Source organism: Gekko japonicus, unplaced genomic scaffold (genome assembly GCF_001447785.1).
Source record: "Gekko japonicus isolate JY-2015 unplaced genomic scaffold, Gekko_japonicus_V1.1 scaffold2240, whole genome shotgun sequence".
NCBI lineage: Eukaryota > Metazoa > Chordata > Lepidosauria > Squamata > Gekkonidae > Gekko > Gekko japonicus.
Genome location: NW_015165885.1, coordinates 110,519 through 137,274, shown reverse-complemented (window position 1 = coordinate 137,274; position 26,756 = coordinate 110,519). Strand labels below are relative to the sequence as shown.

The window sequence follows — 26,756 nt, the reverse complement described above, 5'->3', positions numbered from 1 at the left end:
ATCAGCTAACAAGTCACACCCTACTTGTATAGAGTAACATGTTTTGGGTAGTATATTTTTTTCAGCACACATACTATTTTCTGCATGTGTGTGCACATACACACACACACAATCTCAGACTCAGGTTCTCACTGTAAAACATCTCCACTCCAGTTTTTTAGACATTGGATGATCCGCACATTGCGGGTCTTAGGAGTGCACTATGAATACACCTAAAATCCAATGTGTGAATGAGAGGGAGACTGGATTGGCTGCAATTCTCTGTGGAGTGTACATTTTTGGGGGCTCTCACAACACTTTTGGCTGTCTAAATCTACTCAAGCTATTTCATGTGGTTTCTAGGTGTTATAATATGACCAGTGTGGGATCAGGCTTTATATTGGGGTTGTTGCCATAGAATATGTACATGGTCTTATTTTGCAGAGTTTGCTAGTTGAATCTAACCCCTGTATTTTTACATCAAAGTCTTGAAAGGGGGGGAAACTGCTAGAAATAAATGGTTATTTGTCAGAAAAGGCAAAAAATTAAACAAGAAGCAGAAGATCTTAAAACTTTAGTTTTTACAGTACTGAAGTTACATTTTGAATATAGGTGAGGCCAATATTTTACCTCCTTTTTTTTTTTACATTGCGCTCATACTTTTCAAAATGAAATGTAAGAGGAATTGGCAAGAAAGCCTGAGGTGCTGAAAGGGTTAAAATCTCAACCACCCTCTTCCAAAAAAAGTTATTTATAATGATGATGTGTAGCGTTTCATCCTGTATGACGCGCCCCCCCCCCCAAAAAAAAAGCGTGTGGAAGGAGGCGGCGTTCTGCTGATCTGTTAAACTGAGGCTTCGCCGATTTCCAGTGGCTGCTGTTGTGAAGTTATCCTGACATTTCTGGGAGGAGATCCAAAAACAAAAACGGAGGGACGGGGGAGAAGAGAAGGGAGGGGGAGGAGAGAAGATCAGAAAGGGAAAGCAAGGTGTGGAGAAGCCCTCTCCTCAGCCTTACATTTAGTGTGCTTGAATCCTGCCTGGAAAATATATTAGCCTTGATGCTTTGGCTCTCTCGAGACAAAGGCGCTCCGCTCCGCTGAGGAGGACGGGACCGTTGGGGAGGATCATGGAACTTTAAAAGAGAAACAGAAGCAAGCAGCCGCTCAGCCCGAAGCGAAATGTGTCTCAGCGTGGCTGCTCCTGAGAAAAGGCAGAGCATGAGCAGCGGATAGATGGGGAGAAGCGAAGATCCCGTAGGAAATTCCCTTTCACTGCACCCGGCTTGGTAAAAGAAAGTAGGGGGGTGACGAGGGGAGCCATAACCGGACGTTCCCCGGAGTCTTGTTTTGTAGCACGAAAAACTGCTGAGCTGCCTGCCGCAGAACTACATGGCCAACTTCTCGGTCTAAAGAAAGACTTTTCCTGTAGGGGGGTGGTGGAAGACACACTTCTGGAAGTGGAACTTTACGAAAGGGTAAGTTTTAATGTTCCTTTGCCTTGAGCTTGAGGCCAACTGCTGTGTCTGTGCGTGTTACATCTGTCGCGGTTACATAGCCCCTTTGGGTTTTTCTGTATCAACAGATCCCAATTATCCATTGGTGATTACCTCACTCATTTTTTTAATTTAAGGGCATCTTTCCACGTCCTAATTTAAATTATTCCAAACCCCAACCTGAAGCTCATCTTCCTTATCACTGACAGTGTTGGTTTCATCCTGTATGTGCATGAAAGGAGAAAAAGCTGAGGCAAATTTGGAGTGTTCTGATCAGGTGAAACAACTGCAGAAAATCGAAAAGCAGTTTTAAAAGATCAGCAGGCTTTCTTGGGGTGTGGAAGAAAAATGTGTGGAAGAAAAATCTGAAGTCTGCATGACTATTCAGTGTGGTCATTAACACTCCCCCTCCCTTTTTATTTCCAAAGTCAGTCCCACAATGAACTGGACACCACTTGTGAGCTTAACTGTATTGTGGGCCGCATGGCTAGTGTGTGGTTCTCAAAAGCCCTTGAGGCAAGCAGAGAGAAGGACCCATGGAGTCAGAAAAGTGCCTCTGGCCTACAGGGGTGACAGCAGACCAGCCTCACAGCTCAAGAGAACAAGGGTGTCTCATAGATTTTTGAGACTTCAGCAGCGTCCCCTTGTCAAAAGAGACTCTTTGGAGTCCAAAATCACACAAGCAGTTCCTTTGGAAGGTGGTGCTCATGCCCAGGTGAAGAACGGTGGGGCCAGAGTACGGCAGATGCAGAGGCCTCAACCGGAAATGATTAAGGATGAAGGCGCATCAACAGTACATCATTCACGCATGGTGCGCTTCCCATCTGGGTCCAGTTCTCCCAATATTCTGGCCAGTTTTGCAGGAAAGAACAGAGTCTGGATTATCTCTGCTCCTCATGCCTCTGATGGTTATTACCGTCTCATGATGAGTCTCTTGAAGAATGATGTCTATTGTGAACTGGCCGAGAGGCATGTCCAGCAGATCATCTTGTTTCATGAGGATGGTGAAGAGGGAGGAAAAGTCAGAAAGATAACCACTGAAGGGAAAATTCTGGAGCAGCCAGTAGATCCAAGCCTGATTCCTAAGCTCATGAACTTTGTGAAGCTAGAGAAAGGAAAATTTGGCATGGCTCTTCTAAAGAAAACATTGCAAGTGGAGGAAAGATACCCCTACCCAGTAAGGCTGGAGGCCATATATGAAATCATTGACCAGAGCCCTATTAGGAAAATTGAGAAGATGAGGCAAAAGGGCTTCATCCAGAAATGCAAAGCAGCTGGAGTGGAAGGCCAAGTGGTTGAAGAAGGCAACAATGGCAATAGCAGTGCAAGAACAACACCAAGTAGTGGGCATGTCCAATCTTCAGCACGGAAAGAAGATCCAAGAAAAAGCAGTTTTCAGCCAACAAAACTGAAAATTGTGAAGAAAGTTTTAAAAACCACAGTGCCTCCCCACCCTCCCCCTACCACTAGAGCTACCATCCCTGCTCCCACAACCATAACCTCAAGACCAGTCAGCAGAACAGTGACAACAGCTAGCAGGCTTACAACCACCACCACAACTCTTCCTTCTACGCAGCGCACCTGGACCACAAAATCACACACATTGCTTCCCACAGCACCTGAGGCAACCGCCCTCCGGGTAACAGATACGGAGGATTTCTACTCCCCTTCGTGGAAAGAGAACCGCAGAGAAAAACATCATGGCCACATACACAGACAAACGACAACTACTAGGAGACCCAGCAAAGCCACTCTTTATGACACCTACACAGAGACTCCAACAAACCCCTCTGAACACTACACGAGGTCCAGTGCCGGCAGATACAGAGACAACCGTACTGACAGGAAGGACTATAACAGCAGGGACCTCAGTGTCACAGGTGGGCAACACAAGCCTGCTAAAAGCAAGCCACCTAAAAAGAAAGCCCAAGACAAAATCCTGAGCAATGAATATGAGGATAAATATGACCCAGGGCAGCCTTCAGTTCCCCGTTTAGAGGAAGAAGTTCCAGCAGGAAATATACCACCAAAGAAAGGGAAAGATCTAAAGAAACACGAGCGCTTAGATAAATCTGAAAAGAAGAAGAAAGAAAGAGCTGACAAGAAAAGTGAGAAACAGGCCAAGAAGGACAAAGCTGACAAGAAGAATAAACAAGAGAAAGAGCGCAACAAGAAGAATAAGAAGGGAAGCAAAGTGGAGAATGGGGGGTTCCTGAAACCCAATGCCAAGACTTTCACCCAAACTTCCAGGAAAACTGTAACAAACCTTTTGGATTTCTTTGAAGGCAAAAGACGACTCCTGGTAAGTACTGTGTTATGAACATCCATTGCATAAGGTCAGTTCACAAGTTATTAATCCCACCGCCATCCCGCTTTTACATAACTCATCCCTAATGATACCAGACAAAACAGTTACCCTTCTCTCCATCTCAGCTTCTTGCAGATTTCTTTTACCCTACTTTCTTTCGCAAAAAAAGGACCTCAGATGCTCTGACTGCATCAGTTTTTCCCTTAGGGGGAAATAGGTGCCACCAGAGTGAACAAGTTCTGTTGCTATTCTGTCTTCCTCTTATAGATGTCATATACCTGGTTAGGCTTTCCATTCTTCTCTCTGAAGACATGCCGAGAGCTGAATTGGCCATTATGCTGAGCATGTTGCAACATAAGATCCTGGCAAAACTATGGACTCTTGATATAGTGTAATTATCTGGGTGAATGTATCATTCCTGGTCTCTGCAAAAGCAGTTGGATTGTGTGGTTTGGTAATACATTGAAGATGCATACACTGATGGATCTTTGACCACCTTCCCTTTCTTAGTAGCCCTCTGCAACTTCTGTAAAGATATCATGGAGGTCATACTTGGTAGAGAAAGCCAAGCAAGAGCTCCCTTGATGCAAGAGCAAGGTGAGGGTGATTTTGCCTTATTTCTGTCCTCATCGCATCCCCTTCTGCCTGGAAATTTGTCCACAGGGCTCCCATGACCCCTGGCAAGAGGGGTAGGGTTGCCCCCTCCAGGTTGCAAAATCCCTGGAGATATGGAGGTGGGGCCTGGGGAGTGAGGCATTTGGAGAGGGGAGAGAGGAGGAGAGGCAGCTCAGGGAGGCGGTGATGCCAGAGAGTTCACTCTCTGAAGCTGCCATTTCCTCCTAATGGATTGACCTCTGTAGCATGGAGATCAGTTGTAATTCTGGGAGAACTCCAGGTTGTAGCCCTAAATGGGTCATGTTCCCAGGTGTCAGGTATATTAAATGAACAGTACACAACTTGTTTGAGGTTCAGATCAACCATTCTCTCAACATGAGGAACACTGTCTCTTACTATGTGTGCTTAGTAGCATAGGATGAATAGGCAATGTGCAGACCTAGACTATACTTCAGCATAAATACCTTTATGACTTTTAGACTGGTCCCTGGCATACTCCAAAAGCATGTTTGGCGTCTCTTATGTTCTTATGTTCCAAAAGCATGCGACCTAATAATGTGATGCCTTCTATGAAGAAACCATTCTCAATCATTTGTATAAGTTGCCAGAAAACTATGGTTTTTCCTAACCACTAGGAATCCATAGATGGCAGAATCTGTAACTCATTAATCCAGAGCAAGGAATTTAAAAAGTTCAAATGAGGATTTTGCATGTTCAGCGAATTAGAGTTCATGGTTGTCTTGTCACTGTTTTCATGTATATTCTAACTCCCAGCATGCTCTTCCAGTCAACATCTGTTTCACAGCAATGTTGATGACTTCTACGTTTTGGAATCAGGCCAACTGTTTTTGGCGCTGTTCCTTGGCATGAACATATGTATTTGCAAACATATGCCTTTTAATATCATTGATAAGATGTATAGAATTACTTTTCTGTTAAACAGAACATAATCAAATTATGGTGAACTTGTGATGCGCAAAAGCAGCACAATGTGGTGTTTCATCTTTGAAGATTTACTGCATGTATTAGCAAGTTCTTCTTGAAAATGATTTTTCAGAGAACATGAAGCAATATGCTCAGATGTTTTTGTTGGCAGATGGAATTCATCTTGAAGGCATGTTGTGACAATTCAGTCCCACTTTACAGGTTATGTTTTTTCTAGCACAGGGTTGTCTCCATGTAGTGCAGAATTAATGTTTACTTTTTCACAAGGTACACAGACCAGGAAGCCATAAAACAGTGCATGGTCCATATTCTTTGGGAAAGAATTCCTTTTTAATTTTTCAGCATGATTTTCTTTCTGCCTTTCTGCATTCTGCCCTCTACTTACCTGACTGACCAGGGATCTTGTTTGGATCTTGAATACTATAACTGAATGAACTGAAGGGGGAATCTTGGGATGGCTTGTTGTTGTAGGAAAGCAGCCTGGATCACTCAAGATGAAACACAACTTTCTCTATGTTCCGGTCAACAAGAAAGATGCAAAATGTTCATTGAGCAGATGGGTACAGAGATATGTGTAAAACCAGGGAGTGAAAGAAGGCCAAAAGCTCATAGTGGAAGAGGATGACAAGCATGGTGGGGCCATGATAAAGAGACTTTATGAAGTCTGAGGGACTGGAAATGAACAAGGGTTGCCCACTTCGTCTGGGGAATTACTAGAGCCCACAGAAGGTGGGATTTGGGGAGAGGAGAGACATCAGTGGGGTATAATGCCATCAGGGTTGCCAAGCCCCTGGTTTGGGTGGGAGATCCCCTGCCCCTCATTCCCATTGCCCACTGCTCAGCAGCAGGGGAGAGAAAAACCAAACTAGCTGCTGGCTGCAGCATCATGTCCTTTTTGGTAAGAAACTGTAAGTAGCATAGGGTAGCACTAGTAATCACTGGGGGGGGGGAAGCCATAGACTTTCCAGCGATTCCTAGAGCTACCTTTGTAACTTCCAGTTTTTTACCAGAGAAGTGATGTGCCACAGTCATCACACCCACCTCCTGTCCTCACCCACAGCCCTTCTGCCAGGCAACAATAAATGCCATAGAATCCATCCTCCAAAACAGACATTGTCCAGAGGATAACTGATCTCTGTAGATAAATTATCATCATCATTATCATTATCATCATCTATTGAATTTCTAGACCACCCTCTCCCAGGCAAGATATCCCCAGGCACTAGGGTTGCCAAGTCTCACCATGTTCCCGAGTGGGGGACTCCTGGGTCGATCCTGGGACAACGTGACAACACCGGGCACGCTGGGGGCGGGGCCACGACTATCTGAGGGAAAACCATAGAGTTTTCCCTCGGATGACCGTGGCCCCGCCCCCAGCGTGCCTGGCGTTGTTGCGTCACTTCCTGGTGACACGCACGTTGGGGTGGCGTTCCCCCAGGGGCCTGATCCGGCGGCGGCGGGGAACAGGCCTCTAGGGCGGGGGTTTCCCCGCCCCCGGGGGGACTTGGCAAGCCTACCAGGCACTACCTAGAGGTTGGCAACCCTAAAATGAACCGTGGTCTCACAGTCTCCCTCTTCCTTCCTATCTTACTACTCATATGTGACTTCAGTTTTCTGTTTCCATAATTTGCCATGCTGTCTGAATCAGCAAACTGTGGTTAGGGCTTTCCCTCCAATCCAGAATTAGAAATCCTGGCTTGAATATGTTTTCAGATTCTGGTTTTGAAGGGAAAACATTGACCAAAGTATGCTGACTGAGATGCCACAGCAAACTATCATTAGCACAAAACAGGAAATTGAAAGGAAAGCTATGGTTTATGTGAGAAGTGTGGATAAGGGAATACATGAATCTACAGCTTGATTCTGATCCTCTAAAACGTACTTTGGAGTCTTTTATGAGATAGATGCTGTCCTATTGATCTTTAAAAACCTATTAGGACCCCGGTCACATGAGAGGAATTGAGCCAGGAGAGGGACGGATCGGGGGCGGCGCAAATGGGCGCGATCCCACTGCAACATCTGGGAAGCGTTGCTCGCCTGTCCCCGATCCGGCCCTTCCGACGTTAAGCCGCAGCAAAAAAGAACCACCTACCAAGGTGGTTCTTTCCGAAAGGCCGCATCAAGGCCGGCCGTGGGATCGCCGGCGCGTCCTTCTGCCGGCGCATCCCCGGCTACTGGCCGAACTGGGCATGCTCAGACATGTGCAGTTCGGCAGCCTCCCGTTCACCCCCCGTGGCTCCCCCCGGCATCTGATTGTGCCGGGGAGGGAATGCGCCGCGGCTCAGGGGATCAATATGATCCCGCCGCCGCGTGTTTCTTTTGGTGCGGCTTTAAAAAGCCGCACTTTGCCCAGATCAATTTCCCCCGTGTTGCAGGGGCCTAGATTAGACAAATTATTGGATTAGAAACATTCATAGAAGGCAGAACTATTAGCCTTGATAACTAAATGGAACTCCAGAGGCAGCAACACTCTGAATACCAGTGCCGTGGAGGGGCAGGAACACTTAATTTAGATGTTTCAGTCTACATTTGTTAGATGTTTCATCCAAGCATACTTAAGGTTCCAGAAGGTTTCTCAGCCAAGCACAAACCAGACCCAGACCAGTTTAGGTTGTCATATCTCAGGTGCCTTTCAGCTCTATTTCGTGCAAAGATGAAACATCTCTCTTTTGGGAATCTAGGGGACAGCTGTGTTCTTGACTGATAGATGCCCTCTCTAAACCCACATGCATGTGCAGGACTGTATGGACAACTATCACAATGCATTAATACCATGTTTCCCTCTTTGATTTTGCCATGTGGCAGTGGGAGGCACTGGAGGCAAATTTTAAGGTTCTGGTTTTCATTTAAATTCGAAGCCTCAGGAGTCAGTAGAGGGATTCCCATTCTGATGATTGATCAATCCAGAGAAAGATTTGCCAACTCAACTGGGGGGAAAAAATTCTCCATTGCCTTTAATGGTATGTGATTTTTCAGGAATCAGCTGCTTTTTCTAATCCCTTTCTGATGTGGAGATAATGTTTGTCATTGGGAAATATTTGCAACTCAAGCTGTTGTTAATGGCTAAAGAGGAAGGGCTAACACAACAGGCAGCACATTTAATACAGAGACCAGCTCTAAATCTGGATTCACTGCTGACTTGAACCTGCCTCCTGCTGCTTGTGCCTGTGGTTTTGCTTCAGGCCAGTCTATTTTAGATCATTACCTTGTTTTTGTTTGCTACTCTGTGGGGGTGAAATACAGACTGTGGCTCACATGTAGCCTTCTGTTCACACCCAGGACTTGCCCAGACTGTAAATGTAATGTATACTAAAATTAAACTCTTTTGTTTATTTTTAAAATGGCAGCTTTTCATTTCAGAGTTGTGATTTCAGAGTGGGGTTTTTATGAGGTTTGCCAGAGTTGGTCAGATTTGCCCCATCTCCTTGAAGGAAAACTGAGAATATCGTTTCTTTCTGATTGACATTTTTAGGATTTTGGTGTGCATTTTAAGCATTTTACATCATTATTGTGTGGTTCTGGAGCAGTGATGAAAATCATTCTTGTTGGATGAAAAGCATTGGTATACCAAGATATGCTCAGATCCCATGTAACCTGAAACAATCATTGCATAAACAATATAAATTGGAGCTGAATTTATATATGGGGGGTACTGCAATAGCTAAAGTATTAGCTACTAATTAAAATATTCACACCCTGCCTCCTGCCTTTTCCACCATCAAAAAGTGGTTCAAGGCGGCTTACAAACAGTGGGATCGCAATTGTAGACATGAAGCTCAAGAACAACCTACCTAACCTGGTTCAAGGCGGCTTACAAACAGTGGGATCACAATTGTAGACATGAAGCTTAATAACAACCTACCTTGAGCTAGTCACTCTCAGCTTAATTTACTTTCCCTGTGCTCAGTCGGCCTTCCCTCATGTTGAAGGGAGTGGAGTAGGAATCTTGAATGCTGCTTTTAGTCTTGCCAGCACCAGTGGAGGTTAAAAGGCGCTCCCAGAGAGTCATGTTCCCCTCCCTCCTCCAATTACTGTTCAGAACAGCCTGAAGATTGTGCCAGGCCTTAGAGAGTGTTCCTGTCAAAGGTGTTGGAAGGAGAGGGGAAGGCAGTGGAGTGTGGCTTTGTCATGACTTCTCCCAGCAAGACATGGGAAATTGCCCTGGTAGCCTATATAAAACAAGACTAGGACCATCTGCCATTCCTGGTGAGAACACATGAGCCAAATATGTCTTGGTGAGTGGTTGCCCTGCTACTGAGCTGTAGCCACAGTAGATACCTTACTGTGCTGACCATTGCTACAAGCCTTCACTAGAGGTTTATGTTCCTTTTGTAATATACCATTTATTTACAAGTGTGCAGGTTGAACAGATGGGAAGTGTGGACACATGCAGGCAGCGCCTGGCCTCCGGTGATATTAACCTAGTTACCCATTGTCTTAGAAATTGTTTCCAAGAGCCGGAAAAGTATAGCCAGCCTTTTCCAGCAAGATATAAATTCAATCTGTCTTCATTCTTTGGCTCATAGTTTAACTACAACTAACTGCCACAGCCAGGCAGGTGTGAGATGATTCAGATTCTAGGAACTATAATGCCACAAATCATCAAAAATCATTAGTTGATTGCCGACTATCAAATGTCTGGCCATACAAATACCGGGAAGGGGGGGTCATTTTGGATAATTAAAAAAAATTGCTTATAACATATTTTCTAAATTTCACGTACCAGTGAAACTGTTTGAATGCTATGCAGATAGCTATCACACTTGTATTGTCCTAATGCTTTCTTGGGCTGCTATCTGGGTGAGCAGTGAATGTTATGTTATATTCTTGCTAACAGCAGTTTGTATGAAGCACTCGCAGTCTTATGACTGGAACTCTGTACTACAGACCTGTGAATAGACGCTTCTGTCTCACAACACTAGGAACTGAAGGACAGCATGAAAGCTCATGTTTTTTAAGGCAGTATTATGGTGTCACAAAATGGTATGCGTTTGTTTCCTTTCACTCCTCTGACTGGTCCTTTATATACTTCTCAGGATTACCTAGTGTCAGATAAGATTCCAGCTGCCTGTTCCTTCTCTCTGTACTGTTCTTGTCCCCCCTTGCATAATTCTTGGACTTTGTGCAACTGACCACCTTTCTGGACCTCTGCTTAGCTACTTGATCATGGCACTTCCTTAGAGATTTTACAAATGGTAACTGAATGGATCTCACAGATCTTATTCCGACACTGTCTTTGCCTCATGGCTCCGTGCACTGCAACCAGCAGACAGATTACTGTCAGAGTGCCATGGTCTCATTCAGTTCTGTATAAGTAGTATATAAATACTAGGTTAGTTGCTATGTGAGAAATGAAAGCCTTTTATATAATTTAAAAAGAAAAGGCTAACCAGTGGGTGTTTTCCTTTGGAACTGCTGCCTGAGATAAGTTGCCACCCAATGGCAAAATGGGGCTGTGGGGGGGAAACCCTTGGCTGGTAGGATATGAACCATAGGCCTTATTCTCCTTTCCCTTGAGTTAACGATTCTCTGAGAGCAACAGGGCTTTACTGCTTCCCCTGTTCTACTCACAGCAAGACACCCTAGTTCTGCTTGTAGCGTACTCAGGGCCTCACTTGTTTGTTAACCCTTGCACAGGAAATCTCTGAGCTGAGTTACATGTGTGTTTGCCATGGAGACTGGCATAGCTGAGTTTCCTTATCCCAATGGTAGCCCCTGGTGATACAGAACATGGGTGGAAACTCACTCTGGCTCAGATGCAAAGCTCCCATCCCATGGCATGAGCAATCCAGGAGGCACTGCTGGTTGGGTGGGGCTAACTACTGATCCTGTTCCTTCACAACTGCCTCTAGATGGTTGGGGACAATTCAGAGTAGTTTTTGGGAGCACATGGAGCTGCAGATGGCATTCCCCCCCCCCTTACAGGTGGAATGTGTTCTGCTCACACAACAGGAACATGAATCCAAGTGGATTCAGGTGGGTAGCTGTGTTGGTCTGAAGCAATACAACAAAGTTTGAGTCCAGTGGCACCTTTAAGACCAACCAAATTTAATTCTAGGTATAAGCTTTTGTGTGCTTATTCATCAGGCATTAAACTTCGTTGGTCTTAAAGGTGCCACTGAACTCAAACTTTGTTCTATTGAATCCAAATGGTTAGCTGAGAGCTATATGTCTACTAAACGGTATGGGGGCAGGGCTGGAAAACGGCATCGGGGATGCTAGTTCCAATGACTGATATATCATGTAGCCCAGGCCTTAATATATAAATATTGTTAAAAGACCTGTGGGTCAGACTTGTGAATTACTTCTGATACTAATACTTTATTCAAATCAAATGACTGAAGTCTTGTTATTTTGTCATCTGCTAGCTGATCACAACTCCCAAGACTGACAACACCATGTACGTTCAACAGAGAGATGAATACCTGGAGAGCTTTTGCAAAATGGCAACTAGAAAAATCTCAGTCGTCACCATCTTTGGCACGATGAACAATAGCCGCATGAAGATTGACCACTTCCAGCTAGGTTAATTTTTTTAAAAGCAAAGCCATTCCTTTCTTTCCGTTTTGGGAAAAGGAGCCATGTAACTAGGGTTAAAACTTGGGAGTTCCTTTGTTGTGGTAACATGGTCCCCCCCCCCCTTTGTATTTGTATAGCTGGCTCTGGTATTTCTTCAGTTTACTTTTCCAAGGCAACATGGTCAAATTTATGGAGTATGCCTGTGCTTGTTTATCAAGCTGGTGGAACAGCAGAAAGCAGAGAAATGCAACTGGGTCACACCGGAGGTTAAAGGTCACTGGGTTCAGGGTTAGAAACTCCTTGTATCTTCAGATCTTTGTGTAACTGAGTGATTATACTTCAGTGATAAATGTTGGTCTTATTTTGCAGACATTTGTCAGCAGGCAGTTAATTGAGCATACTCAAAAAAATGAACTGGTTTATGTTAAGTACTAAGTGATTTAGCCTTTCTTCTCACTCTCACATCCAGTTGTCATTGTTTCTGATGAAGAGAGGATCATGCTTCCCAGTATTTAAATGAAGTGTTAGAATTTTGAAGTTGGACTAAGTATGGGCTGTGGCCAGCCTGAACTGATAGCTTTTTAGCCTATGAGCTAAATCTAAGCAATTGCATAAAACGAAACAAAGCTGCTTCCTCTACCAGCTGTTTTCCCACACTTCCACTCTTATTTGCCTGGCTTTCTTATTTGTTTACTTCATTTATACCCCACTTCTCTTCCCAGTGGGGACGCAAAGTGGGTTATAGCCAGCTCCCCTCATCCATTTTGTCATCACAACAACCCTGTGAGGTAGGTTAGGTGGAGAGTGTGTAACTGACCCACGTTCACAAAAGCTAATACCCAGAATTAAACTTTATTGGTTTTAAAGGTGCCACTGGACTCAAACTTTGTTCCAAGGTCACCCAGTGAGTTTCTATCACAAAAGCTAATGCCCAGAATTAAACTTTATTGGTCTTAAAGGTGCCACTGGACTCAAACTTTGTTCCAAGGTCACCCAGTGAGTTTCTGTGTCAGAGTGGGGGATTTGAACCTGGGTCTCCCATATTGTAGTCTGACACTCTAACCACTACACCACACTGACTCTCCAGAATCCTCTTCGACTGCCATCAGTCTGTCCCCCACCTCCCTTTGCTGCCTTTACCCAAATTCAGAACACGCTTTGCTGATAGACCACTGCTGCTTCTAAAGATGCTAACTGGGTAAGGCTATAAACCCCCTTAGAACCTTACCTTCTGACCAGGTGCTTGCTTTTAATGGGCAGAAAGGTAGATTAAAAAAGAATCTAAGCCATTTTGTTGTTAGTCCACCACATGCATTGTCAAAGCAGCAACTGCTTGACGTTCCATCAATTCTATTATTTCTGAATTTTTAAAAATGTCTTTGCTGCTCTGGAGTGCTTACCTAGACCCATTTTTAAAAACCCTGGAAACAACTTTTTAACTGTACCCCTCAGTAAAACCACTTCCTTCTACCCAGTCTATCAATTATATGTGTATAATAGCCACCTGCCTCCTCCTCCACTCACCAAAGCCAAAAGAAGAAGAGCGAGAAATTGATAATTGTGCCCGATTTTGCTTGCAAGGCTATCCTGATCCTCAAATATGAGTTTCGGGACAACAGCAGGCTGCTTGGAGAAAGATCTATTCCACCAACACCTTCCATGAATTCTTCTGTTGGATCCAAGCCATTATAACTAAATTTACCTGAATCAAGTCTACTCGATCTGAAGTTGTGCTATTTTAGAGGATTATATAGTATGGTGAAGTATCTTACATATCTGGATACCAAAGACTAGAATTAAACTACAAATAACTGCTTCAGTAAACAGTATTAACAAGCCACCCCAAATGACTTGCAGGCGGCGGGGGGGGGGGTAATCTCACAACCTTTCCTCACTATTTTCTTTTTTCCTTCCCTGGCAGCCCCCAAAGCCTCTTTCCTGCTTCCTTCCCTCCCACCAGCCAACCTACCTTTATCTGCCCTCTTGTCTTCATCTTTCCCTCCTTCTTCCCCCTGGCAGTCTCTCCCCAGGAAAACTCTGATCCAGTTGCACAGTGGTGGCCACTAGCTCCCATTGTGCAGTGGGGAACCCACAAGAACTTGTGTGTGGGGGGGTACTTCACTCCTCCCTCTATCCCACTCCCTGCACTATTTCCTATTTCCCTCCTCCTGGCAACACTCCCATATATCTTTCCCTGCGTCTTTATCTTCCTCCCACCAACGAACAAATCTTCCTTTATCTGACCCCATCTTCCACTATACTGATTTTATTTACTTCATTTATACCCTGCATTTCTCCCAAAGCAGCTTACATAATTCTCCTCCATTTTATCCTCACAATAACCCTGTAAAATAGGTTAGACTAAGGCTGCAGTCACACACACTAAATAATTCCAACTGGATTTTGCCAGTTCACACAGTAAAAATCCAGTTGGAAAGTGTGCTGAAAGTAGATTATTTAGCATGTGTGACCACAGCCAAAGAGTGTTTGACTGACCCAAAGTTACCCAGTGAGCTTCCACAGCAGAGTGGGAATTAGAACCTGGGTCTCCTATATTCTGCTCTGAAACTCTAATCACTACACAGCACTGGTTTTCATGGGGAAGCTGCTGTTCAAGCAGCCAAGCCTGGGCGAATCATATAAGTCAGGTGATAGCAAGTTGCTGCGGATGGGCATGAACTGGCTCATGAACAAAAGTTTGTGATGAATTTTGGCTGGTTTGTGGTTTGCAAACTGAAGAGCCGCCACGAACTTTCATGAATTTTAAGGCAGTTCATGATGGTTTGTGTAGAGTAGAAAGCGGGGGTTTAAACGGCTCAGAGCCATTTTTAAACTCCTGCTTTCTGCTCTTCACAAAGAAACAGCTGAGCAGCAGGGAGCAGAAAGCAGAGGTTTAAATGGCTGAGACATTTCTGCTTTCTGCTCTGCTTTCTGCTCCCTGCCACTATGCTTTCTGCTCCCCACTGTTTTTCACAGGGAGCAGAAAGTGGTGGGGAGCAGAAAGGAGAGGTTTAAATGACTTGTAGTCATTTAACCCCCTACTTTCTGCTCCCATCAATAAGCGGTGAGGAGTAGAAAGCAGGGATCACAAACAGATACAAACCAGTTCAGTTTGTGAATCAACCTCCCAGTTCATATCGGTTTGTGGTTTGGTTCATGGTTTGGTCATGAACTGCAAAAATGCTGTTAATGCTCATCCCTAATGGTTGCTGCCAGACCTGGTCCCAATGAGTCTGCCCTCAAAGACCAAGCAGTACTGGAAAGCTCTGTGCCCCCTTGCCTGCCTTTACTGACAGAAACCAAGGCTTGAACATTAGCAACACTGTTGTCGTTGCCTAGCAGTGACCACTGAGGACATTAATTTGTTATCACTACAGACACTGATTCTATAATTTTGTAGGGTTATAATCCTCCAATGTATTTTTTTAAAATATTTCATTTCTGCAAACTTGGGGCTTTTTTAAGTTTATAGAAAGATCTGCCTTCTCTCTTCATTATTCCAGTCTCTGGATTTAAGTATCCACAGATTTGGCCATGTTGATAATTCGATATATTGATGTAAGAAGATGAAATCAGGCTGGTACAGCTTTTCTGAAACAGACAAGTTTTCTAACAATTGTTTATGTCATTTGAAGTCTTTTTTGGATGCTACTCTCTGCAGAGAATTAGACCATCAGGGTTCTTTTTAAAATCTGTGTGAAAATTATTAGGAGTGAGTAATGAGGATTCCTTATTAAAATAAACTGTTCCCCAAGAGCTCATTCAAGGGCAAGAGCTTCGGTGCCGTGCAGTGTAAACATAAACAAATACACATACATGATTCCAATTAATTTAAAGTGTACAAATATTAACATTAATTAGAGAACTGCTGGGGTTTAATGTATTGTAGAATTTCACATCTCTTTTTCACACAGTGGTCTCCATCAGTCTTCTAAAATGCCACTGCTGGTAGTCTTTTTGAATTGCTGTTAGTACCTTTAATTTGTACTATTAATTAGTACATTAATATGCTTCTTAGCAAAAGCTTTAAAGTGATTTGTCTGGCTCTTAGTGAGGTGTGAGCTTTAAAGTATCATTCTAATTATTGAAGCCAAATCAGTCAGAAAGCGAGAGACCCAGGGTTACGTACCCCTGATTAATGTTATGGTGATTTAAATTCTGCACAATCTATTTCGATTCAGGAGAATTCTTATTACTTCCATCTGGACTTGAGAGTCAGAAGAATAGCTCTCAGATGTCTGTTTATGAAGATGTTCTGTTTTAAATCTTGTTTCTTGGCACTTATTCTTATGCGTTTTTTTGCTTGAAGACAATGAGAAGCCTATGAAAGTGATAGAAGATGAAGACCTGGTGGACCAGCATCTCATCAATGAGCTGAGAAGAGAATATGGAATGACATACAATGACTTCTTCATGGTTCTGACAGACACAGACATGAGGGCCAAGGTAGGGAGATTTAACTTAGAAAAAGCATTGGAATAATGAACAACACTATACGGGGATGGGCAGAAAGGAAGGCTAGATGCACAAGTGGATCAAGAAGCAAGATCAGGGCAGAGCAGAACAAAAAATGTGCTAGTAATTGGAAAAGTAAGTGGCGTTGAAGCTGTTGGCCTTTGGAGACCAATCCTATGGTTTCTAATAGTACGGAATGCACCTGTATTTGAAGATGGCACACCCTAGGTCACGGTTTCACTCTACAAAAAGGCTGAAGGCCAGAGGTCATTTTGGGGGGGATCGCGGGGGATCGCAGTTCCCCTGGGTGAGGTACGGGGCGGGGCACATGACGAAGCCCCGCCCCCTGCTTCCGGCTGCCCCGCTTCCGGCCCTCATTTAGCCAGGAGGAGGCAGGAGAAGAGGGAGGGTAAGTTGCTTCCTCCCTGCCTCTCCCCACCCCTGCCTGCCTGGGGCCAGGGAGGGCCTTCGCGGGGCTTCCTTGCACTCCCGCCGGCCTTGCAGGTCCACCGCCGGGCCCTTCATGGGGCTCGGCAGTGGAGTTGCAAGGCCAGCGGCCGGGACCGTTGGGGGCGGGGTGTGTGGCCTTATGACACACTTCCGGTGATGTCAGGGGGTGTGGCATATGCTAATGAGTTATGCTAATGAGTTCCCCTAGCTCTTTTTCTAGGAAATGACCCCTGCTGAAGGCATTTTCAGTTGCATCTTTAGCCAGTGTTGCGCCAACTGCACTGACTGCTGACTGAATACTGGATCCATTTCAAGGTTATGGTTTTGACCTTTAAAGCCCTATGTGGCCTGGAACCATCATACCTATGGGACCGCCTCTCCCTATATGAGCCCTGGAGAGCTTTATGCTCTTCTGATCAACACCTCCTTGTGATCCCTGGCCCAAGGGACGTCTGCTTAGCCTCAACCAGGGCAAGGGCTTTTTTGCCCCTTGCCCCAACCTGGTAGAACACCCAAGATCAGGGCCCTGCAGGACCTATTACAGTTCTGCAGGGTCTGTAAAACGGATCTGTTCTGCCAGGCTTTTGATTGAGGCGGTGGACATTTAACCATTCTGGCCTCCCCTGTTTACGGCCTCTTTCCCAGTGCCTGCTGACAGATAGTATTATTGGGCCTAGATAGAGCACCTATATTCACCTGATATGAGGCATGGGGTTTGATGATATTGTGTACCTTGCCATCAACTGTTTTATTGTTTTTATTGTTTTATTGTTTTATGGACTGTATGCTGTAAGCCACCCTGAGCCCACTTGTGGGATACGGCAGGGTATAAATTTAATTAATTAATTAAAAATTAATTAATTAAGGTTTGGATTCTAAATACATTTTCATCTTGTGAACAGCTCTTCTACCTATGGAAGAGGGAGAAAGTGATTTCCACCAATTCTCCAGTCCCACTGCAGACCCCCCCACCACCACTCACACTTTATTTATTTAGGGTATTTCTGTGCAGCATATTTGGAATCCTGCTTGACCTGGCTTACAATTAAAACTGTGCACCAATAGAGAAACAAGCCACTTCACCCCCCCTGCTGTTCAGGGGTGAGGAAGGGGGTCAAGCAACTCCTGAAGGAATGCTTTCAGAAAGCATGGCAGGCTGTAGCAGAAGGGGAGGTTGGATAGTTGTTTTCCATTGACTCTGTTGCACTTGCGTAATAAGATCTAAGTAATAATAGTAGGGTCTAAACCATACTCTCTGTCTTAATTCTGTAACTGTTCAATGAGTTCCCTTTTTGTAACTGCTGATGGCTAATAACAGTAACATCGGCAACATGGAATCTGGGAAGTTGGTTATGCTTTTGGTCAATGACTCAGTCACATGAATTTCCAAAATACATTCCAGAATTCTTTTGGAACCCTGAGGAAACCAGTAGGCAGATACAGTTTTATGCTTCTCTGTCTTGTGCTTGATGGATGTAGATGCCATAGATTGTTATAAAGCAGACAAAAAAGTAATGAATCTTTTAATAGACTGATTCTGTGTTGTGTTAAAGTTCATGAAGAATGTTAGGTGGTCATGGGGTGGCCAAAAAGCAGGAATCCAGTGTAGTATCATGTGGATGTAAATTCTACTAGCCATTATGGAAAGGGAGGGCTGCCTCAACACATGGACGCTATTTTTGGCAACAACCTTGTGTTCCTTGTAACTTTTGTATCTGCCTGAAGTATCAGAGGAGCAGCACTTGGGAGGTACTATCGGTGGAAGCACCTATAGTACAACAATACTAATCTACCAGTACTAGTTGCTATTCATGATTAAGTTGAAACGAAAATACAGATGCCAAGGAATTTGTTTGTGATTCAACCCATTCTTATCCTTTCCTTTTACAGCAATATTATGAAGTGCCCATAGCAATGAAGTCAGTGTTTGATCTGGTTGATACTTTCCCATCACGTATCAAAGATATGGAAAAACAGAAACGGGAAGGCATTGTCTGCAAAGATGACAAGAAACAATCCCTGGAAAACTTTTTGTCCAGGTATTTCCTGAAAGCCTTGAGCATGATTGAAGGGCGGTATCCAGTGGGGTGCCACAGTCCTCAGTTCTGGGCTTGGTATTTTTCAGTATTTTTATAAATGATCTGGATAATGGGGTGGAGGGACTACTCACTAAATTTGCTAATGACATCAGTTCGAGAGGAATAGCAAACACACCAAAAGATAGAGACAGAATTAAACAAGAGCTGTACACCCTGGGAAACTGGGTGGATGTGAATAAAGTGCAGTTTAACAAGAATAAGTGCAGAGTTCTACATCTGAGTAATGAAAATGAGAAGCGAGCATACAGGATGGGGGACAGACTTCTAGGGAGCAGTGTGTGTGAACAAGATCTTGGGGTATGGGTAGACTGTAAGCTAAATATGAGCTGTCAGTTTGATGCAGCAGCAAAAAAAAGGGCTAATGTGGTTTTGGGGGGTATCGACAGAGGCATAACATCCTAATCAGAAGATGTCATAGTTGTGCAGTAGACTGCATCAGTCAGGCCACAACTGGAATACTGTGTGCAGTTTTGGAGGACTCACTTCAAAAAGGATGTGGACAGAATGGAGCAGGTGCAGAGTGACAAAGATGATCAGCTGCCTGAAGACCAAGCCCTAAGAGGAAAGGCTGAGGGACTTGGGAATGTTCAGTCTGGAGAAGAGGTGGTAGAGTGGGGACATGGTTGCTCTCTTTAAATATTTGAAAGGCTGTCATTTAGGAGGAGGGCAGGGAGCTGTTAGCAGCAGAGGATAACACAATAATGAGTTTAAATTATGGAGGGGTGTGCAAAAAAAAAATTGGGTTTTTTTCCCAATTTGGGTCTGTTGGACCTGGAAAATATTGCTATTCCAAATATTCCCAAATACCAGTATCAGTACTGTACTGGGATTCGGGTAGATATTTGAGAAACCTGGAATTATTTGACTCCATTATACCCTATGAGCTTTTGTTTGGGCGTGGCTATTTCGGTAGCTGAATCAGAGTCTCCAATCTGTATTGCGCTGAATAAATACCCCCAAAATGCCAATGGTATTTATTTGGCTCAGTATATACTGAGTGCACACCCCTAATGGAAAGATAGCAGCTGGATATTAGGAATTTTGTTTTACAGTAAGAGTAGTTTCGCAGTGGAATCAGCTGCTTCGAAAGGTGGTGAGCTCCTCCTCATTGGAAGTCTTCAAGTAGCAGCTGGACAAACACTTGTCACGGCTGCTTCAGGCTGATCCAGCATTGAGCAGGGGGTTGGACTAGATGGCCTGTATAGCCCCTTCGAACTCTATGATTCTGTGTCAGGTTCCTATTCTTTTTTCTTAATTATGTCAATATCATACTTGTTGAGTGCAGGCTTACACTGGGCAGCTGCCTAGAACTTCCAACACAAAAATCTTGGGGAGCACAGATCATCCGGAATGGGAGTGTGAATGACTAGACTGGGGTTAGATTCAGAGAAGCCTGAGGCAGTTTGAGCTCCCTTCATTAGCAAGAGATGAGTAGACTGAATACCTTCTGGTAGGGGAACCTCACGTTGCATTTTGGCAGTCCCTCGCCTTTCCAATTTATTACAGCCTGAATCAGAAAAATATCTGTGATTGTATTTTTAGAAAGTATCTGAGATTGTGTTGTTCTGTTCCTTAATACTAGCACTGGATTAGTTTCCCAGTACAGATATTGTACATAGCAGAAGACTGTGTGTACATAATTGCACACATGGGTTTCTCTTTTCTAAAAAATATTGTTATTTCAGTTTAAAAACACATAAACATAAAACACAAAATACAATCATCTATATTAATCTAAATCATACATAGGGCATAAACACAATCATATAGATCATACATAAATCATAAACTACAATCATCTAAATCATGCAGTTATCAATCAAGTCGTTCATTTATATAGAACTTACTTGTATTTAATTTTAATATTTCACTTCCATTTAAGTGTCTTTATTCTGTCTTTTCATCTATCTTCACATCTGATAATAATTTATTCCCATGGATTTCTCCATGCTGTGTGTGGAACTGAGGGTTGGACCTGAGTTGGGGTAGGAAAGCAGAACAGAAGGCCAGCCCATACTTCGAAATGTCAGACTACAGATGACTAAATATCTCCCCATATAAAACCTCCATGTACAAACCAACTGGGATGGTCTTATAGAAGAGTTTTAGGCTTGCCTGGTCTCCCACTGATATGTTAGCATTGTATGTTAAGAGAATGTTTATCACGTGTAAATATTTAACCAGCCAGTCTTGTACTTGCAGTCCAAGGCTGAGCAGTAAAGGAAATGTTCTGTCTCCTCATCTGCTGCTTAGGTGAACTAGGCTTGAATGATAAAATATTGAATAATATGAATGCATTTTTGAGCCAGTCCATCGTTAGTGTGAATTGCCATGAAAATTACTGGGGTGCTGAGAATGATGAGGAAATGGTTAGAGTAGGCAACACGAAACTGCAGAAGTGGAACAGTACAATTTGTTGATGACTTATGCCAGAACCCCAGAAGCATTTACTATGATTTTAATTGAGACCTGTAAAACAATGGTAAATGTTAGATCACCCTTGAAGTGAAGAATACTCTGATCTGTTATTAGACTTTCTGTGCATATCCAAGTAAGCCATCTTCATATTGATACCAAGAGAGATGGATCTAGTCTGATTGAGAATAATGCCTGTAAATTCTAAGTGGCCTTTTTAAACTAGAGCTTCCTTAAATTTCCAGGACAGTTTTTACTATTTTCAGGCATTGGGCCATTCTTACTTTAGACCATTAGGAACAGCTATAATTAGGAAACACATATGCATCCAAGACAGTGAAAAGGCTGTATCCTTCCAGAGGAAGGGGAAACCACACAACATTGTTTGCCTTTGGATATCTCTTATAATTCAAATAAAGACAGTTGGGAGGACTACAGAAACAGAATATCTATAAATGGAAATGTCACCAGACATAATCCCCCCCCCCATGCATCCCTAGTCTTTGAATGTTGACAGCACTAATTTGTTTGCTGTAATTACCTCTCGCCCTTGAATGAAACAGCAGGAAGCGGCATCTTTTCTCAGACATTGCTCCTCTGGGCAAAGCATTCAAAGTAATGATGTTGATTGTTCTTAATTTGTAAGTTGAAGCCCCAGCAAAGGGAACAACTAACCAACGCTGAGAATTCTCCCGACTCAGTAGGGGCAGGACTTTAATTTGTCTCCATTTAAAAGGCCACAGTAAATTTAACAAGGGTGATAGTGTTGTCTGAACTTATCTTGGACCGCAGACTCTGTTCCCAGGGTTTAAATGCCTGTGCTTTGAGTTTTGTTATAAACCAGCAAATGACCTATCAGATTTGACAGTGGAAGAAGAGAGGAATGGACACTCCCAGCTCTTTCCCAGCCCCAGTCAGCATCACTCCACAATGCCCCAATGGGGCCTGGTTCCATACCCTGTATTGCCAATATAAGTTAGATGGATGCTTGCCATTATGTGTCTGTGTAAGGAAAGTCTACATAGTGGTCTTAGGGCCATTCTCCTGCAGGGTGAGACCCCAAGGAGCAGCTCAGGAAAAGGTGGAGAAGGAATAGATGAAAGGGATGGGGTTATGAGGCACTGAGAGTATCAGAGAAGTAACCGTGCCCATGAGGACTGTAAAACCAGTGCCCTAATAAAGTTGCAAGTGAGACCCTGTGTGTGCACTTTGTGCCAGGTGAATGGGCAGTATGATGTACCCCCCCCCCGGATCCCAACTGATCCATACATGGTCTGCCACAGGGGTGAATAAATGTACACCATGGTGATGTCCTGGCACAGTATCTGTGATCCTGCATGATACAGGGAGAGGAAAGGAAACCAGCCCAGAATACTGTTTTCAGTGGCAACCCCATGCTGGGTATGCATGCACTACCTGCCTCTCTCTCTTTTTTTAAAATATATTTTTATTGGTATATTAAGAACAGTATATATACACATAATATATGTTTCGTTTTACATTACTCGGTACAGTACTACCTATGGTTATCAAATGGCACTAGTAATAGTAATAGTTGTTTTGAGTATGAGTGCAGAGTGTGAACCTATTCGTATAACCGATTGTTTAGTATATCTCACAGGTGTAACCACTACCTGCCTCTCTGTGCCCCATGTACATCTCCATGTCTTTACAGACCCATTTTGTTAAGTCGGTTACTTAACAAAGACTCAGAGAATGATTTCAGCAAAAGAGCAGCTTTATTAATCAACTCATAATTCAACTCCAAACAGATCAACACGAATAGCCAGAACAGCTTTTACATTGAAGCTGTTCTACTTTTAAACTCTCCCGGCTAATGTAGCCACGCCCTATTCTACAATATCAACCTATGAGGTTGCAGAGATAAGGTCCAATCACAATAGTTCCTGCTCTTGGAACTGGCTGTTGGTGATTGGTCGGTTCTTCCTGGGCTACCAATTACAAGTGAGGGATTAGGATCCTAGCCCAGGATGAAAGCTTCACATGGTGTTTCAATGACAGAGTTCACAATACATACTTTGGTCAGATTGAATACACCACACATTTACAAACAGTAGTTTTCACTGAGAGATGTGCAGTAGACAAGGCATAAACATACCTACAGCATAATGTTTGAATCAGCTCACAGTTCCTCAGTGATGAAAGGACTGGTCCCTTATTAAAAAAGGGAAAGTGAAGGTTCAGAACAAGGGGTAAACATAAATGCTGAGGCATCCCCTGCAAATCAGTAACATCTGCAGCCATTTAAAAGACCATTTCCTGCTACGAAAATTCCTGTGTAGCTCTGTACATTCCTCTAAACCCAGTTAGCGTAGGTACTTCTATGGGAATGGAATATTATTTTGAAAGTATAAAATGACCCGTCTAAGCTCATTACTACAGATGTGTCACCCCACCCACCAAGTTTCCTGAGTAAGGCAACAGAAGGTGGTCTCTTAATGGGGGAGGGCTGAAGTGGAAAAAGTATCTTTCCCTGAGATTAGTGCTGCTGCTCTACAGAAACTTGGAAGTAACAAAATGGGATAACCTGAAACCCAAAATGGCATTTTAAGGCACTTGAGTTCTGTTGCTTCCTTATGTTCCCAAATGGCCTCATCCACAGCTGAAGAATGTAAATGTAAGCTGAGTTTATTCCACTAGAACCAATAATGCACCAATCAGTTTACATATTCTTACTTCACATATACAGGACTGTGGATTGGGCTGAACCTTTAGCACAGTTCTAAGCACTGTTATTGCAGTTGGCAATATCTTAAAGCTTAGAAAATTATTTTATTTGTTTCTTGGATTTATACCCCACCCTCCCCACTGAAGCAGGATTTGAGATAAAATCTAGAACTAGGTTACTTTATAATACTTTATAATATGTTTAGCTAGTTCAGAACTTTTGCTCATAATTTGCTGAACATCTATATTTTTGACCTATGATGCCTTTACTGCCTTTACTGATCGTTTACTGGCAGGATGTTCATTGGGGCAGGGAGGAGAGAAATTGCATTCAAGATGTGCCCAGATCTTTCCTAACCAGTTGCTTAACTATGGGGGTACTTTCCAGGACAGGATATGATCCAAAGTCAGTGGAAGTAAAAGGCAGCTGCAGTAAACAGGAAGAGGGAAGAGAGTCTTTATGTTCCTTTGAGAAACAGTTTAGGATACTCCATCTCTCCCACTTTTGAGTCCACTTTCTCATTCTTCAAAGTAGGTTTTGTTTAGAAGCCTACTAAATGACAAGGCTGTATCTGACTGGGGGGTTCTGATTTACAACTGTTTGTGCCACAATTAATGGGCTAATTTGTGGCTGAAGATTGTAGGGATTGTTTCTCAACACAAAAACCAGACCACCCATGGTATAAAAATCTGATGTGCCTGATTTCACAAGGTTTCCACCCATCCCAGGGTTTTATCTGCTTCCGCTACATGGCTCCAATACTCACTGCCATGTCTGTTCACACTTTCCCTTCATCCCTTTCCCACTACAGCTTCGTGGCGATCAGCCAACCCTCCTGAACAGTATAGCAGGCAAACCGAGGACCTGCAGTGGGAGGAGGGATTAGTGGAAATTGTGCCCTTTCTATATTAATTGAAGTGCTCTTCAGTTGTCAGAAATGGGCTGTATGACCTAAGCCACTGCATTTTGCACACGGGTCTTAATTACATTTTGTACATCCTCTTTTCATTAAAGATTCCGATGGAGGAGGAGGCTTCTAGTTATATCTGCTCCCAGTGATGAGGACTGGGCCTATTCACAGCAAGTTTCTGCCCTTGTGGGACAAGTTTGCAATTTTGGTAAGTTATAAGACACCATTCCCTTGCTTTCTGGCTATTAGCTGCTCTTCAACAAAATTCTTCAGCGTGAGGGCCATGTCTGATTATTGAACTATAGATAACCCCGTACCTTTAGATTTCATTACTAATGCAATCCCATTAATCTCAGAGGATATATACTTCGGTATGATCTGAGAACTATGTTACACATTATAGTCTATAGTTGAATAACACCAAATTAACTTTGACATGCTCTATGCAAGGGCTATAATTTTTTTCAAGTATTTGTACACATGCACCAATCAGATGATTTATAACAGGGGTCCCCAGCCTTTTAAAGCCTGCAGGCACTGCTGGAATCCTGACACTGGGCAGTGGGCACCAATCACAAAAAGACTGCTCAGGAGGAGGGGTAGGGCTGCCAAGTGGGGGCAGGTAAACCCCTGCTTTGGAGGCCCGATTTCCACCGCCATGGAATCGGGCCCCAGGGGGAACCCTCCCCCCGAAGCGCATAGGAAGTGACGCAACCACATAGAGCACGTTGGGGGCATGGCCCCAATCGTTGGAGGGAAAACTCTATGGTTTTCCCTCCAACGATTGGGGCCACGCCCCCAACGTGCTCTACGTCATGCGTCACTTCCTGTGATGTTCTGGTGGCGCGCGCGTGTCCATCGGCAGCTCCCTGACCCAAGCAACGCTCCCCCGCCGGTGAGTCCAAGTGACTTGGCAACCCTAAGGAGGGGCCAGTCACAAGGTGGCTGCCAGAGGAGGCAGAGCCAACCACAAACTGTCAGGGAGTGAGGTTATGTATAATTGTAATAGTAACTCTTCAACATTTCAGGCAGGAGCTCTGTTTAACAGGATGCCTTTTAATCTGCACCGCCAATCAGAAGCCCTGCTGGGTAAGCTCCTAACCTAGCTCCTCCCACTTTCTAAAAATACATTGTGGGCACCATGGCCACTAAATTGGGAACTCCTGGTTTAGAGTTTCTATACCAGCAACCATTAGCAATGCACAGTACTGGTGTGGAGAGTGCCTTCCTAAGTGGCACTCTTACAGTACTAGTGAGTACTGTAAGAAGCTGGCAAACGTGTTTGTTTATTTACTTCATTTATACCCCACCTTTCTTCCCAAAGCAAACCCAAAGATTAGGCTGAGAGAGAATGATTGACCCAAGGTCACTAAGCAAGCTTCCGTGACAGAATGGGGATCAAACCGGTGTCTTCCAGATCCTAGTCTAAGCACTACTCCACAGTGCCCTGCAATGTAACCCTCACATAACATTCCACAGGGCAGAACGGCTTTTCATCAGCATCCATATGCAGACCTTGAGGGCCCCTATTTTAAGGCATGCTGAGGGAACATGTGTGTGATGAACATATTTTGGTAGAAGCAATTATTAGAGAGTATAGTTTTGATCTGCCATTGTAAGCCACTTGAAGCCTTGGAAAAAGAGAACAGATATTTTAAAATATTTTTAAATGGCATTTAGTTGTAAAGTTCCTTCACAGGTTTTCAGCATTTCATTGCACTGGTCATTCATATCACTAAGGAATAGTGGTGGAAAGTGTCATCAAGTTACAGTGGGCTTATCATGATCCTCTAGGGTTTTCAAGACAAGAGATGAACAGAGGCTATTTGCCATTGCCTGCCTCTGTGCAGCAACCTTGGACTTCCATGGTGGTTTCCC

General features: G+C 43.8%; 1 protein-coding gene across 2 annotated transcripts in view; it reads left to right on the top strand.

Annotated features, from left to right (window-relative positions):
- The first annotated feature begins 942 nt into the window (after nt 1-942).
- Nucleotides 943-26,756, top strand: part of CCDC80 (coiled-coil domain containing 80) — a 28,130-nt gene continuing 2,316 nt past the window's right edge. Inside the window, exons 1-6 of one of the 2 annotated variants that reach the window (XM_015411312.1) lie at nt 943-1,455; nt 1,906-3,775; nt 11,710-11,866; nt 16,170-16,306; nt 18,656-18,804; nt 24,983-25,086. In XM_015411312.1, the coding sequence (XP_015266798.1) occupies nt 1,913-3,775; nt 11,710-11,866; nt 16,170-16,306; nt 18,656-18,804; nt 24,983-25,086 (2,410 nt within the window). In that variant the 5' untranslated portion in view covers nt 943-1,455; nt 1,906-1,912. Of the gene's footprint in view, nt 1,456-1,901; nt 3,776-11,709; nt 11,867-16,169; nt 16,307-18,655; nt 18,805-24,982; nt 25,087-26,756 lie in introns of both variants that reach the window. The other variant, XM_015411311.1, reaches the window with a different exon arrangement.